Raw genomic sequence first — 13,450 nt, forward strand, 5'->3', positions numbered from 1 at the left:
TAGATTTATTTACTTGAAAACCAAAAAATTATAAGCTACATAATTAGCACTTTTTATTTTTATTATAATAAAATGAACTGACTTAATTTAAGATAAACAATTTTAAACGAATATATTTTTTTATTTATTTATTTGATATATGGGGTTTGTTGTGTTCCATTCAGTTCTTTTGTAGGTTCCACTCAGCTGATAAGCCGTTTATTGCTCTGATAAGCCGACTTTCGGATGGATAAATGGACAGACTGACAACTGGACACTCTTTGCAGGGGTCACGTGCTCGCAATCGGCTTAGATTTATGCATTTCGTAACTAATTAGCCGACTCAGATGCGATTTGCTCCACTAACGAAGGCAGAATCGCAGCTATGGAACAGCCTTTTTAATTAGCTCTTGAAAGATTTCCAAATTTAATTGGACCTAATGCATGCTGGGGAATGGGGAAATGTGCCACGCAAAAGTTAGCTACTAGCAATGTTGCAACTTGGATCTGGGGTTTTGGGACTGGCTTGGATTTTAATTAATTTTACACGACATTTTCGGTGTGCGGAGGCCCTGGGAATGCATTTTGACACATTGTTTGACAAATTGCTAGACGCCGGGGACACACAGATACACCTCGCACACACCGCCAACAAAAGATACAGCCCGAAGGATCCGGAAAAAGTCGGCAAAGACAGGAGTTGCAGGTAAGAGAATCATCAAAGCTAAACTTGACGGCAACTTGTGCCGTTGACGCACAAGTTTAATGCCAAAGGGCAACGTAAAGCTTCTGGCGAAGCAGTCCACAAATTCAAAAGATCCAGGAGCGGTGGTTTAAAAGGGTTTGATAAGAAAACATACAAATTGCCTTAACCTGCATAATTTCTTATTTAAGAAAAATGCATTTTGAAGTCCAAGATAGACTGTAAGATCTGAAGCTTATACTCCGCTTTATATGTTTTTGGGTTTAAATGGTAATTCCGTTCTTTGGACCGCAGCAAAAACGATTTGTAGCTACATAGGAAGTTTTAAAGGAATGTTTAACAGGAAATACCCCCTTTCGTGCGCCTCTGCCAGCCATTCGCAGGTGCAGTGAACACAACTATGTTGCACTAACTGCGCTTTCTGGCAGTGCGCAAAATGTCGCCGCAACAGGGCGTATGAACAACGTCTGATCCGAGCACAAATAGATTCGATGGCAACAACAACCATCAGCTGGCCGAAGCATCCAGCACGCTATAGGGGCACCTAAAATATCCCCCCCCTTTTGTCCCGTTTTCAACCCCCTTTGATGCTATAACAAAGTCAGTTATGGTCAATAAAAAGCAATGCGACTATGAGAAAGCGCTGGCAATCCGGCTGGGGATCCGGCTGCTGCGATGTGGGTACAGTTTCTGCTGTATACCTGTTTTTCGAATTGGAAATGGGTGATACAATTGAGGCTTACGGAGAGCAGATGGCGCTCATGTGCACCCCAATAATTAATTTCTCAGCAATACTTATACTGGATAATAGATAGATAATATTATAGCCCCAGAGATCAAATACTTTGCGTGTGAAATCATACTTCAAATTCGACTGACAAAAATGAGCAGAAGTGAATTCTCACTGCAAATATAAACCACTTTTGGGCTCTCTAAAATTATTTTTGACCAAAAAAATGTGCGCGTGTTGCGACGAAATGAAAATTATTTTAAATAATAGCCGTGCCGCCCCAATCCAGCAGCCACCACAACCACATATTACCCCAAAAATGCCAGAGACAGGTAACCCAAATGCATTCTGGTTGCAGTGAAAACACATTTTGCACGTTTTGTAGATACAAGTGGGTCTAATTTTGATTTGCTTCGAGTTATTTTCAATAGTGAAAATCATTTTTAAAACGATGAGTGAGGTGCGGGTTAAAAATGCAACTTAAAAATCAAAACGTTTCAAAAAACGTGTCTTAAATATGAAGTAAACAAGGAAATCAAGATTCCTATTTCTTCTGAGTCTGCGTAGGATTATGTTTATCTGTCTATTTAATAGCGCATAATGGTCAAAAGTGTGATACTTACTGGATTGCTATGGCGATTCCTGTAGCAATGACACATCACCGACACCGGTGCTCACCCACACTGAAACCTCGACACACATACACACATACACACACAGACAGACAGACAGTTGGGGGGCATTCGCATCGGACACCGTTCGCAGAGCTGCAACTTTAATTGCTTTGGTGGTTTGTGCCAAATTAGATTCTGCGGTTTTGTCGCGTCGCCAATCCGGTAATCGAGGGTGTACTGTACGAGGTGGGGAGCTTGTGGCGGTACACGGGTATTTGGGGTGGTGTCTTGGCCATGGCCTTTTCCCCAAACTCCAGCGAACTGAAGCCAAAAGCTGACGCTGACGCCCATCAATTAAACTTGTCAATGAGAATGCGATGCAACAGCAAGAACAGCAGAAATAGCGACAAGAACCCGGGGAATAAGAACTAATGGTAAATGGTAAAGTGTATGGGGCTATGGAGGCTAAAACAAGGGTTAGTGAAGGGAGCTTGAAACCAAAGTAAATCGACTGAAAGTTAACTACATTTCACCCGCTTCAATGGCATTCAAATTAGGTTTCTGTTCGAGACGTGTATATGGGTAATTTGATTGGAGTTTTAGAAATTTAATTCTAGCATGTTTCAAGCAATAATTATCGATTGTGCCAAGGAAATTTGGAAATGTATCTTTATATATGTACCTTTTTTTTCATCGATGAAATTATTCGAGAAAAAATGTTTAAAATTATTTTAGGTTATAAAGACTTGTACTTTAAGGTCGCTTTAATATCTAAAACTGCCCCAGGCAGCCAAGAATACTTCTTAATGCAATCAACAAGGTCCCAGGTATTAGTGACTTCACATACGCAAGTCGTGTAAATATTATTCCACTTTCCGTTGAATTTTGAATATTTGAAAAGGAATCTAAGAAAAAAATGGCAGCCGTCTACCGAAATTTCCATTTCTCAAAAGCCGCCGGCCATTGACATGACTCTGCGGACTTATCCTGTTGTTCGGTCCTGTTGTTATGGACTGTGTCCTATCTACCATCTTAACAATTGTGCGTACCAAGAAATTGATTTATTTTTGTTTACGCCAAAACAGCAAAAAGTTTACCACATTTTCTGCTCCTTCTCCCTAGTTTGCCTTTGGCCAAGTTTTAGTTGGCTTATTGCCTCTGCACTGAAAATCAGTTGTAACTGCCGCAGGATTTTACATATTTTTTTTAACCATTACTTGGTGGTCCCCTTTCTGACTCTTCTAAGAAATAACTTAAATATCTCTATAATTTTAAATTTATCGTGTAATTAGTATAGCACATTGCACACTTCTCTCTGTGTAGAGCTTTGTTATCCACTTCTTGCGAAGAGTCGGTCTAATCCTAATGCTCCCTAATTACATTGGCCAGCAAGTCAACACAGTCTAGGCCAAGTTTTCCCCTGCCTGTTTGAGTTGGTCATGTCGCTATCTGCTTTCCAGCCCGCTTATCATTTTTTAGCCTCATCCTAAAGACACTCCTAATTATTGGCCCTCTGGCAAAGAATTCGGCCAGTGAACTGGGCGCCTTGGATTCCTTCTTCTTTTTTCTTTGGCCGTTGAGCCGTGTTTATGCGATGCGACGACACCTGGCGACATCAATTAGTGGGCCGGGAATGAGTTTTCCGAAATGGAAAATGGGGGAAGGAGGCGCCACCTACTGACCGACAAATGTCAAGATGAGTGCAAATCTCTTTTGGCCTGGATATCTCAGGTGTTGATAGTGGTGAGATTCAAAAGTTTTATAATCTTATAAATGGAAAGATTTCTTTAAATGTGTTTCTTATTGTATATAACAAAATCATAATTTTTAAGGAGACATATTAAATATGTTTTCTATTAAATAAGTATTAATAAAATACATTTAAGATCATATATTTTTATTTAGTTTTTAAACTTTTACGGAGCCTGTGCATATATTCTTCAGCTTTGCATGTGCAAACACACAGTGCCACAGCTTACCAAGCATTTTTATTTATTTTTCTCATATTAAGAATACTTTTTCCTTCTTCCGCGGTGTGGAAATTTATGGAGGGCCCTCGAAATGGCCTACGACCCCTATTCCATTCCCAAACACATCCCCACCACCCCCCGCCAAGTTTAGGCCGGGGGGGTGAAAAAAAAAGTGGGAAAACATCAGACCAGCAAAATGGCGGGCAATAAAAATAATTGCAAATTTCGAAATTTAACTGGAGGCACGTTTAAAGTGGCGCCTCAGCTCCCTTAGCCACGCCCCTAAGTCTCCAACCCTATTCGACACTTGCCAAACAATGGTGAACGGAAAAACAAAATGTTCATTGCAGTGTAAAATCTGCGAATCGCGGTTTTCTTTTTCACTTTACCCACGGTTTGTGTGTGTTTTTGCGTTTTACAATCTGTTTCGCAACTCACGTAAAATATAAGGTAATTTGTGGAAATTTGATGTTTATCGTAAATTGTTTTTTATTTGCACAATGTCACCATTTTGCGGTTTGCCAGCAGCGCAAACCCACACACACGCAGACTGACAAGCAACACACACACACATACAGAGGTGTACATTGGTGGTCAGAGTTGCCAAGCAGTCAAAAAAAAAAATGTTTCGCAAAATTTAAGTTTTAAAGTAAAATAATTGAATACTCTTTTGAAATAAAATATGTTTCAAGAGGAATGTTTAAATTATTGAAAATATTATATGTTTAAGCATACTGCTCTCTTAATTTTATAATGCTTTTGATGGTAAATTAATGTACAATGCTCAGATAAGTAAAATATATGCAGTCTCTGTAAGAATATCTGACATTCGATCAGAGTTTTTTCCACCTTAATTGTGCGCGCCGAAAAAAGAGCATAGATAGATGGTAAAAACAATTGCAAACATTTTTCAATTTACCTGCAGGGCGGAAACGCCTTTCCTCCGTTTGTTGTTTACTCCATTTTTTATTGCGTTTTTCTGTGGGCCCGATATTTTGGGCTTAATTGCAACACGAATGCCCCAATGCAGAAGGGCTAACAATGTGATAGCAATGACCATAAGAGCTGGATAGAGCTCTTCCATTGCGTAAATGGTCATCTTTCCCAAAGTTTATATGTACGAGTATAACAAAAAAAAAACGAAAAGTAACACAAATTTTGACAGAATTTTGTATGACTAACCCAATTGAATGGTGTAGACGAACTGCTTGTTTTAATTTTCATTTTATTTACTTTATAATTATCGTATATTCTGATTTACATTGTATAATATCGTATATCATTACGGTCTAGGTTTACAATTAAAATTAGTTTAAATATTTCATTTCACACTAAAAAGGTCAGTAAAATGTTTCAATCGCCTGGCGTGAACATTTCTGTTTTTTCATTTTCTTTTTTTTGAGAGCACATTTTAATAGTTTACATTTAGTTTGAGTGGAAATTATAGACCAAACATTGACAAAATGGACAGTTAAACGTAGTCGTACACTTAGATTTAAGTTATTGGCTATTTTGATCATATTTGGTTTTGGATTACAAATACATTTTGGTTTATATCTAGGTGGATATCTGAATAATGCGCGGGTGGTCTGAGTTGGTTCGGGGACTAAATAAAACTCTTATCTATTTTTAAAACTAATTTGTATTATACATAGTTAAAAGTAAGACATTAATTAAATACGCATTACAATTTGAGATGTAACTCAATGCCACACAAACCCATTCATAAAACTCCAGATATTATTCACTATTCTAATAATTATTTTCGATTATGCTTTAAACACATTTATTTCAAATTAAATGTCTGCTTACTAGACTTTCTAAACTCTTTGGTTTACTCTGCTTATCTATTTACAATGTCCTTAAAACTATAATTAATATTCAAGTAGTTTTTATTGCTAAGAGAAATTGATGTAACTTGCATTCAAAAACTAAATTAATTTTATTTCACTAAATTCCGTGCTTCCGTGCGCAAGTCTCCAAACAAAATACTGATACATTTTTCCCTTCCAATGCTCACACATTACGCTTTATTTTGTTTTTGAACACCCTTTCAAATGTATCAATTATGTGGACTTATTACTCAAATATTTCATAACGGAGCTAAACAAGTATTGGATTAACGGTATTTCCCTCTTCTTTTATATTTTGCTGTGCAATTGAATATTTTTTGTTTTTTTTTTACTATATCACTGAGTGCTCAAGGGTTTTACCAACAATTGAAAACAAGCACTGAATCTGTACAACTGATTGTTTTTACAACCCATTTCGATTTCATACTTTTGGTGTAGAAAAAATACAGGAAAACGAATAAATATCTATATAATTTTTGTTTCACCCGCAAGTCGGGAGAAAGTTTTGCAATAGTTGGCTGATGATTTTTCTGTAATCACCTTTTAACGAATAAAGGTGAAAAGTAAATGAAAAGAAAGCGAAAGGTATCTGTAATTAACTTTTCACACAGGTGTAGTTTACAAAATCAGTTTTAAGCTTTCCGCAGTTTAAAATTTAAATCGAATTCGTTTTGATATCTGTTGATTATTCCATTTTCCGGCTATTATGATTTTATTTTAAAGATTTTCTCTTTTTGCTAAAAGATACTGTTTCTATTTGAATTTCCATATTCTGCGGTTTGGTATAACGCTGTGTAGATATTTTATTTTTTTAGCCTATTTATATGTAAATGCAACTCACTTGGACTTTTGACTGGCAGTATTAAATTTTAAAGTTTTTTCCAGTTGCAATTTAATGACTCCATGTCTACTATATACAGATTGCACAGTAAATAAATTGATATTGTGTGCTCTGATTTTGCCGAACTGAATTTCACGGAGGTCTTTGTGCAATGGCAAATTAATTTGCAAATTTACACAATCTAATTTTAGGTCACCGAGGGACCCAGGCGACCAATTGTTAATTTGTAATTACAATTTTTGCATTATTATTGCTTGCCGACAATGCGAACAATTGAAATTAGCAGCGCAATTAGTCGAACCGAGCAAACAAATATTCGTTCCAATTTAATGCCCCAATGGAGACAAAAGCTAATGAGGAGTCGAAAACTTTTGCCAACCTTTCCCCTTTTTCGCATTGTGTCGAAGTTTGATTTTTATTGGTCATGTTTATTTTGCATTTTGGGCTGAATGGGCGGAAAAGCAATTAAATGGACATTTTGTGTCTTTTATTTGATTTAAACGAGAACAATTTCCATATTTAAAAAAAAGACATAGAAACCTCAAAGGTGGCTTTTGTGTTTGGCTGTCGGTTTAACAATGATTTGACCAGAATTTTATGGCGGTAGTTTTGCAGTTTGTCGCCACGAACCTCAATATTTTGGCCACAGTTTTGAATGACTATGTATTGCATTATTATTTATAGATAAATAGAATAGGCGATGAGCAAAATAACGTGGATTTAATCAAAAAACTGCATTAGATTTTCGCTTGAACGGTTTCTATTATAAATATACCCATATATTCATATAAACATTAAATAGTCTATAGAGTATAAATTATAAAAATTCATAAGTCCCATGTAAAAATATTTATAGAAATGCTCACTTGAAAAATAGTAAGAAAGAAAAGAAAGAAAAATAGTAATTAAAAAAGCGATTTTTTCAAGAATTTTTTCTCTTGCTAAACAACTAGAACTGCCTTTGGGCAAGTTTAATTTTTTTTTTAAAATTGGAGTTGTAGTTACTACTCTTTTTCGTATTTTTTGTTAGTTCTTCACATATACAGAACTTTTTCTTGTTTTTTTTTGGTCGAAATAGGCGAGTTATTTTTTATTTTGCATATAATTTTAGCATTGCAAGCAATTTTCACGCCACTTAAACAGCTAAAAAGTTTATTTTAGTTTATGATTATTTGCTTGTGTTTTAATTTTTGTTTTTTTTTTTGTTGTATTTACTTACTCAAATGCTTATATCGAAATGTATTTGGTTGCATTTTTTTCGTTTTCTCTTGTTCTTGTTGTCTCTTAACTGGCAATTAGTTTAATTTGCCAAATCCTGTATTATATCCGCTGCAATGAGAGAGGCAGAAATCGATTTGCGTTTAGTGCGATTTAAGCTCATTAATAAATAATGGTGAAATATGCAATTTAAATTAATTAATGCGTGTGTGAGCGGCTGGTTGTTCCACTAAGCTATTAATTTGCGAAAAAAATAAGAGATGCGTTTTGCTTTTATGCACCTATTTCATTGGGATTTTGAGATTGGGGTCAAACGAAAGCTTGCATTATATTTTTATATTTATATTTATATTTATAGAAATTCGCTGGTATTGCATTTGCATTCAATCAGCATAATGCGCTGTTGAATGGGCCGAATGCAGTTGTATTTATTTTATTTCTATGTATCCTCCAACATATTTCAACCGCATTTTATTCAATGCATTTATATCCTATCCATCCATATTATGTGTGACTTGAGGCGTGTTGAACGTTGCCATCTCGAAAACTCGGCTCAAATGCCAAAACACTTCACATCCGCCGAGGTGCGAGACTTTTAGGAAAATATTTTCCTCCCTTTCGCTGATTCGAGGCGACACTTTATGCACTTTGACTTGCCTCTGACAATTGCGACTTTTGCATAAATACATTTTCAGAATTTTCCGAGTCAAGTGGTGGTGGTGGTGGAAATTCTCGTTCGCGCATCTCGCACACAATAAAATACTTTCGAATGCGTTTCTGATGCATTCTGAATGCGTGGCGTTGCGCGAAGTGAAAATGTATCTGATCGCAAAAGCCGCAATGCATTTTCCGCACAGATTTTCCCGGCTTTCAGTATGTCTCGCTTGCCCCCCACAAAACTCAATTAACGCTTTTCGGTTACCTTTCACAAAATGTGACACAGTCGTTTGAGCTTTATGTTTGACCGCTTGTTGGTATGTTTCATTACCTAATAAACATTTTATGAGCCCGGCCAGTTGGTCACACACAGTAAGCAGTAAGCAACGCGCCAAATTGGTAAATTGTTTGAAAAGATGCATTACACGCGGTGAGTCCTTCCCTTTTTTCCCTTTTATGTCTGCTCCTTTTCGCCATTTTCCACCCCCTATCCATCGTTTGGACCGCCTTTCAGCCAACCATTTTGGCCAGGCCATAATTAACAAGCTGCAAAGCGGCTCCAATGGGCTGGCAATGAGTTTCCCGTTTTAATTTCTTACTTATCGCTTTATTTTTCGAGGGTAAGGGTGATGCGACTTGCTTGTTAAAACTGTTAAATATTTAAATAAAATATATATTAAGCTGTCCATCTAATCGAAAATAATCAACTTGTACACTACTTTTCCTAATACTTTTTTTTTGTTTATGCGCTATTATTTGATGTGTTAATTGAATACGGGTGGACTTATAGCAGCTAGGGTATTCTGAGATCGTTGTAATTCAATTGCTGCTCCGCCCACTATAAAGTCGGTTAATGTTGACCTCATTACAACCCAGAAACTGTGTTCTTCGTCCCCATCTGCCCCATCTCCCCCATCTGCAGGACTAGCGTGATGATAGTCCGATGGCTTTTGTTGGCCCATAAAACATGTTTGCCGGCTATAAGATGCGTTCAGTTGGTAGGATGCTGTACACCGTATTGCTACCTGAACTTTCTCCCCAACAAGCCCCAACCCAGCCCCAAATGCTTTTGCACTGCTCTTGTATTTATGCCTATGAATATTTCATTTAATTGAAGCGCATTCATTACCAACCACACAGAGCAAACAACAACCGCCTCGCCTCACTTCCGCCCGTTGCCCGTGCAACGCCACACTTTTGGCGTTGTAATTAAAATAAATTTATTACGTAAAATGTTTTGCCAAAAAATTTGTCGAAAGTTGTGGCTTTCGCCCCGTGGCGCAATAAATAATGTGGTAGGTGTGTGCGTTGGTGTATCTGTGTGAATGTATGTTTAATGATCTTTGTACTCGGTGTACTCGCTGTTTTTGCCACCGTCGCCGTACGGAAATTGATGCGGTTAATATGCTTCCACTTGTTAATTTTTGCATTTCGTTTTGTATTTGCAAAAGCCACAAAATCATACAAATAAAGATACGCACAGGGAATGCAAATAGAAACCGATAACAAAAAGCTAAATCTAATCAACAGGAATAACAAACCAACCGAGCGAGCAACCAACAAATTTAATGGATAACCGAAATTTATGATTACCGCCCATTTGATTTGTCTAACCGAATTTTTCAATATTCATGTAAACATGTGCTAGAAAATGTGTTGCATTGATTTTCGAAAGGGAAATGAGTCTCTATTGATCTTTATGTGATTGGATAAATTTAATTTTGCATTGCAACGAAATGTGTGGAAGGTGCAAATGTGTTCTTCAATAAAGAATTCAGTTCTTGATAAGTGAAGTTATAATTTGTTTTATTTTATATGCTCTTTAAAGTTGAGTTACAATAAGGCCAATTGATGCAGTGCATTCGTTGCTTGATGTAGATGTTCTTTCAGTTTGCAATCCAATGAAATCAACTTCTGCTCTGTGGGAATTCAATCACTCAAATGGCAACTGAAATTCACGGAATTTCAAACCGGACATCAACACTCTTACCAAGAGAAAATGATATCAGGAAAAGCACTAATTGAAATTCACGCTAAAAGCCAACCCAAAAACAACCTGAATTGAATCAACGCACTGCGCTGCAATCCGATATGGCGAATAGAGTAAAGCACTTGAAATAAAAATGTTTGGCACTGCGTAACGCTCTGCGTCATTTGTATTGTCTGAACCGTATACTCACGGTTTCCGCACTTTGAACTACACAGCAAGAACAACATATTAAAATGCTATTAACTAAATATAAATAATATAGGGTATACTTAATAAACTGTCTGAAAGCATGCACCTTAACAGTACGACACCTTGGTGGAGATGCTTAGAAGACATTATTATTTAAAATTTCTTGTAATATCACCGCCACGATTGCATTCACAATCTTGTTTTTTTTTTATCTGTATATGAGGTCCTAGTAGATCCCGCAAATCGCCAATTGAACTGTGCAAATCGAGAAAACTCGCCAGCTCGAAAGCATTGCATACTTTGCAGCGCAATTTCGGGCATAGAAACAACAGCGAAATACTTGGCTTTTTCGCTGTTTTGTTTGATTCTTTTGTTGTTTCCCAGCTCTGGACGCTCATCAAAGTCAGAAACAAGAAGGCATTATAGAGTGGTCGGAAGGACGGAGAGCGGGTTAACAAAAGTCTGCCGGAACCAGAGCTTTTATTGCTTTAAACTGGCACTCGAGCTCCACTTGCAATTCAACTTGAGTCCTGGCCAACAAAAAAAGGTGCAGGGACAAAAGAAAAGTGAAGCAACTGTCGGGCTCCTGAGCTCGTCTTCATTTGAAATCCTCTGCTGACACTGCGACAACCCTTTTTACCCCCAACTGCACCGATTTTGGTTGCATTTGTTTGCCCTTTAAGAGAAGGGGTATTTACTTTTGATCTCACAGCTGTTAGCCAGATACGTGCGGATTTTTGACCCTGCTTGATAGCCATATATCTACAATTCTGCACTAGAGTTTAAATGTCTTAATTATATTAAGAGAAACGCATTTTATTTTGGCCGTTTAAAAGTTTGAGGTTTAGGATATTCATTTGAAATATTTTTGTTATCGACCCGAAACATTTTTAGTTTACACCTTTTCCAATGCAATAAAATAGTTTATTAAATGACAAAAATAAGACACATTTTACTTTAATTGTGCTCAACCAAAACTCAGTGAAGTAAATACTGCAAAGTTTTGCATCAATGATCATCAAGGGTATTTGTGGCTTCATTTGGACCGCAGCTGTGCATCCTTGCCACTTTTTCTTTTCGCCCATCTTGAGTTGGAATATTTTCGTTTTTTCGGCCCTGCTTTTGTTGCTTTGTGGCCAAAAATGCGGCAAAAAGGGATCTGGCCGAGAGTGGGGGAATTCGAGTCTTCGGCCATGGCTTTTGTTTTAATTGAAATGTTTTTGCTACTCCGCTAGCTGCTGTGCGGCAGCAAACTGCAGCTGCTTCCCTCTTCTAAGCCGATTAGAAGCAGTTCATAATGTATGCGGCTAAATATGAATGCTGCCCAGGAAGCTTTCCTCTCACGTTTTCCCCTATCAGAGGTTGAAAACAATTGTTTTGGTCCATCCTGTGGAGTGGACCGCAATCGCAGTTTCTCCCTCTTTTTCTCTCTCTATCGCTTTCAGCCTTTGTCTGTCTGTCTAATTGAAGCAGCATTTACTGGATTCCACGGCGTATGCGGAATATGCGCTGGCATACGGGGCGTATGCGGAACGGATATCTTATGCATAACAACACAAAAGTCACGCATACGCCACGTGTACTTTGGTGTTTGTGTGCCAGAGAGAGAGAGAGAGAACTAAACTAAAAACCGCAGCCATTGCTGAGGGTAAATGCATAGACCATATAGAGCACTCGCAATTGCAATCGCAATCCATTTTATGCATTCCATGTGGCATTGCGGCCGACAATGGAGAAAGTCAATCAGTTTCTGGTTCGTCGGCGTCGTGCAGGAAAACATTCTATTAGAGGTCGATTTTTAATTAGGGTACCAGGAAATGTTCTAATAAATAAAATCTTTAATTAAATTGCTAACTAAAATCGGCTGTTTCCTTATGCTCTTTTAATATGATAGTTGATTTAAACTTTTAATGCAATCAAACTGCAGTTCTAACACGTTTTACTGCCACCAGCTTTCTGCTTTTTTGCCCAGTGTACGCCAGCTCCTGTTTTTATTTATTTCACTTCTCCTACAGCTGGCAGCGTTGTTTGATTTTGATTTTGTGAAATATTTCCAGCTCAGCATTTTACATTTTAAATAGCACCCTCTTCTTCTCACCAGCGAGTCCTCTTCCTTCGCCTTCATCGAAGTTTGTTTTGGTATATTTTCAGTAATTTTAACCCCACCCCCACATTTTTTTTTACTTTCAAAAAAGCAGCGACGATAGTTGTCGCTGCAAGCGATTTTGTTGTTCTTGATAGAAGGCGGAGCACTTTCTAGGAGTTTTTGCAAGGAGGGGGCAGACTATGTATTTTATGTGCATTTATCTGTGTGAGCTGCTGTATCCGTCTTCTCTGGCTGCTGCTGCATAAAAGGATGTACAAATGCAAATGCTGTACAGAAATTTAGATGGGATTCGGTGAAAGCATGCTGCACTGTGTGTTTGAAGAGGGGTAAATGTTCGTGTGTGTGTGTGTGTGTGTGTGCTGTCCCTGCCTGGCATTGTGAAAACTGTATTTTGTTTATCCGAACAGCTTCAGCTCGGAGCATCAGCAAAACTCTTGGCCAAACATTTCCCAACACTTAAGTGCATAATCAATCAAACTGATTTCTTAGTCGCCTCAACCGATTTCGGATTTTCGGGCATTGGATTTCTGTCCGGATTGGATTTGTGGATGGATTATTTTCCCAATGAGATTTTATTGTTGCTCGACGAGCAGCTTGTG

At 37.6% G+C, this 13,450-nt stretch overlaps 2 protein-coding genes across 9 annotated transcripts in view; both read right to left on the minus strand.

Annotated features, from left to right (window-relative positions):
* LOC6526783 (protein cappuccino) overlaps positions 1–5,191 on the minus strand; it is a 30,251-nt gene extending 25,060 nt beyond the window's left edge. For 2 of the 7 annotated variants that reach the window (XM_039371410.1, XM_039371409.1), the window contains exon 1: positions 4,916–5,191. In XM_039371410.1, coding sequence (XP_039227344.1) covers positions 4,916–5,095 — 180 coding nt within the window. In that variant the 5' untranslated portion in view covers positions 5,096–5,191. The remainder of the gene's footprint in view (positions 1–4,915) is intronic. The other 5 variants (XM_015197782.2, XM_039371413.1, XM_002087850.3 and 2 more) reach the window with 4 other exon arrangements.
* Positions 5,192–7,895: 2,704 nt separating this feature from the next.
* Positions 7,896–13,450, minus strand: part of LOC6526786 (hemicentin-2) — a 104,887-nt gene continuing 99,332 nt past the window's right edge. For both annotated transcript variants that reach the window (XM_015197778.3, XM_039371415.1), the window contains one exon: positions 7,896–8,019. In XM_015197778.3, coding sequence (XP_015053264.1) covers positions 7,991–8,019 — 29 coding nt within the window. In that variant the 3' untranslated portion in view covers positions 7,896–7,990. The remainder of the gene's footprint in view (positions 8,020–13,450) is intronic.

The sequence above is a fragment of the Drosophila yakuba genome, chromosome 2L (assembly GCF_016746365.2).
Source record: "Drosophila yakuba strain Tai18E2 chromosome 2L, Prin_Dyak_Tai18E2_2.1, whole genome shotgun sequence".
Taxonomy (NCBI): Eukaryota; Metazoa; Arthropoda; class Insecta; order Diptera; family Drosophilidae; genus Drosophila; species Drosophila yakuba.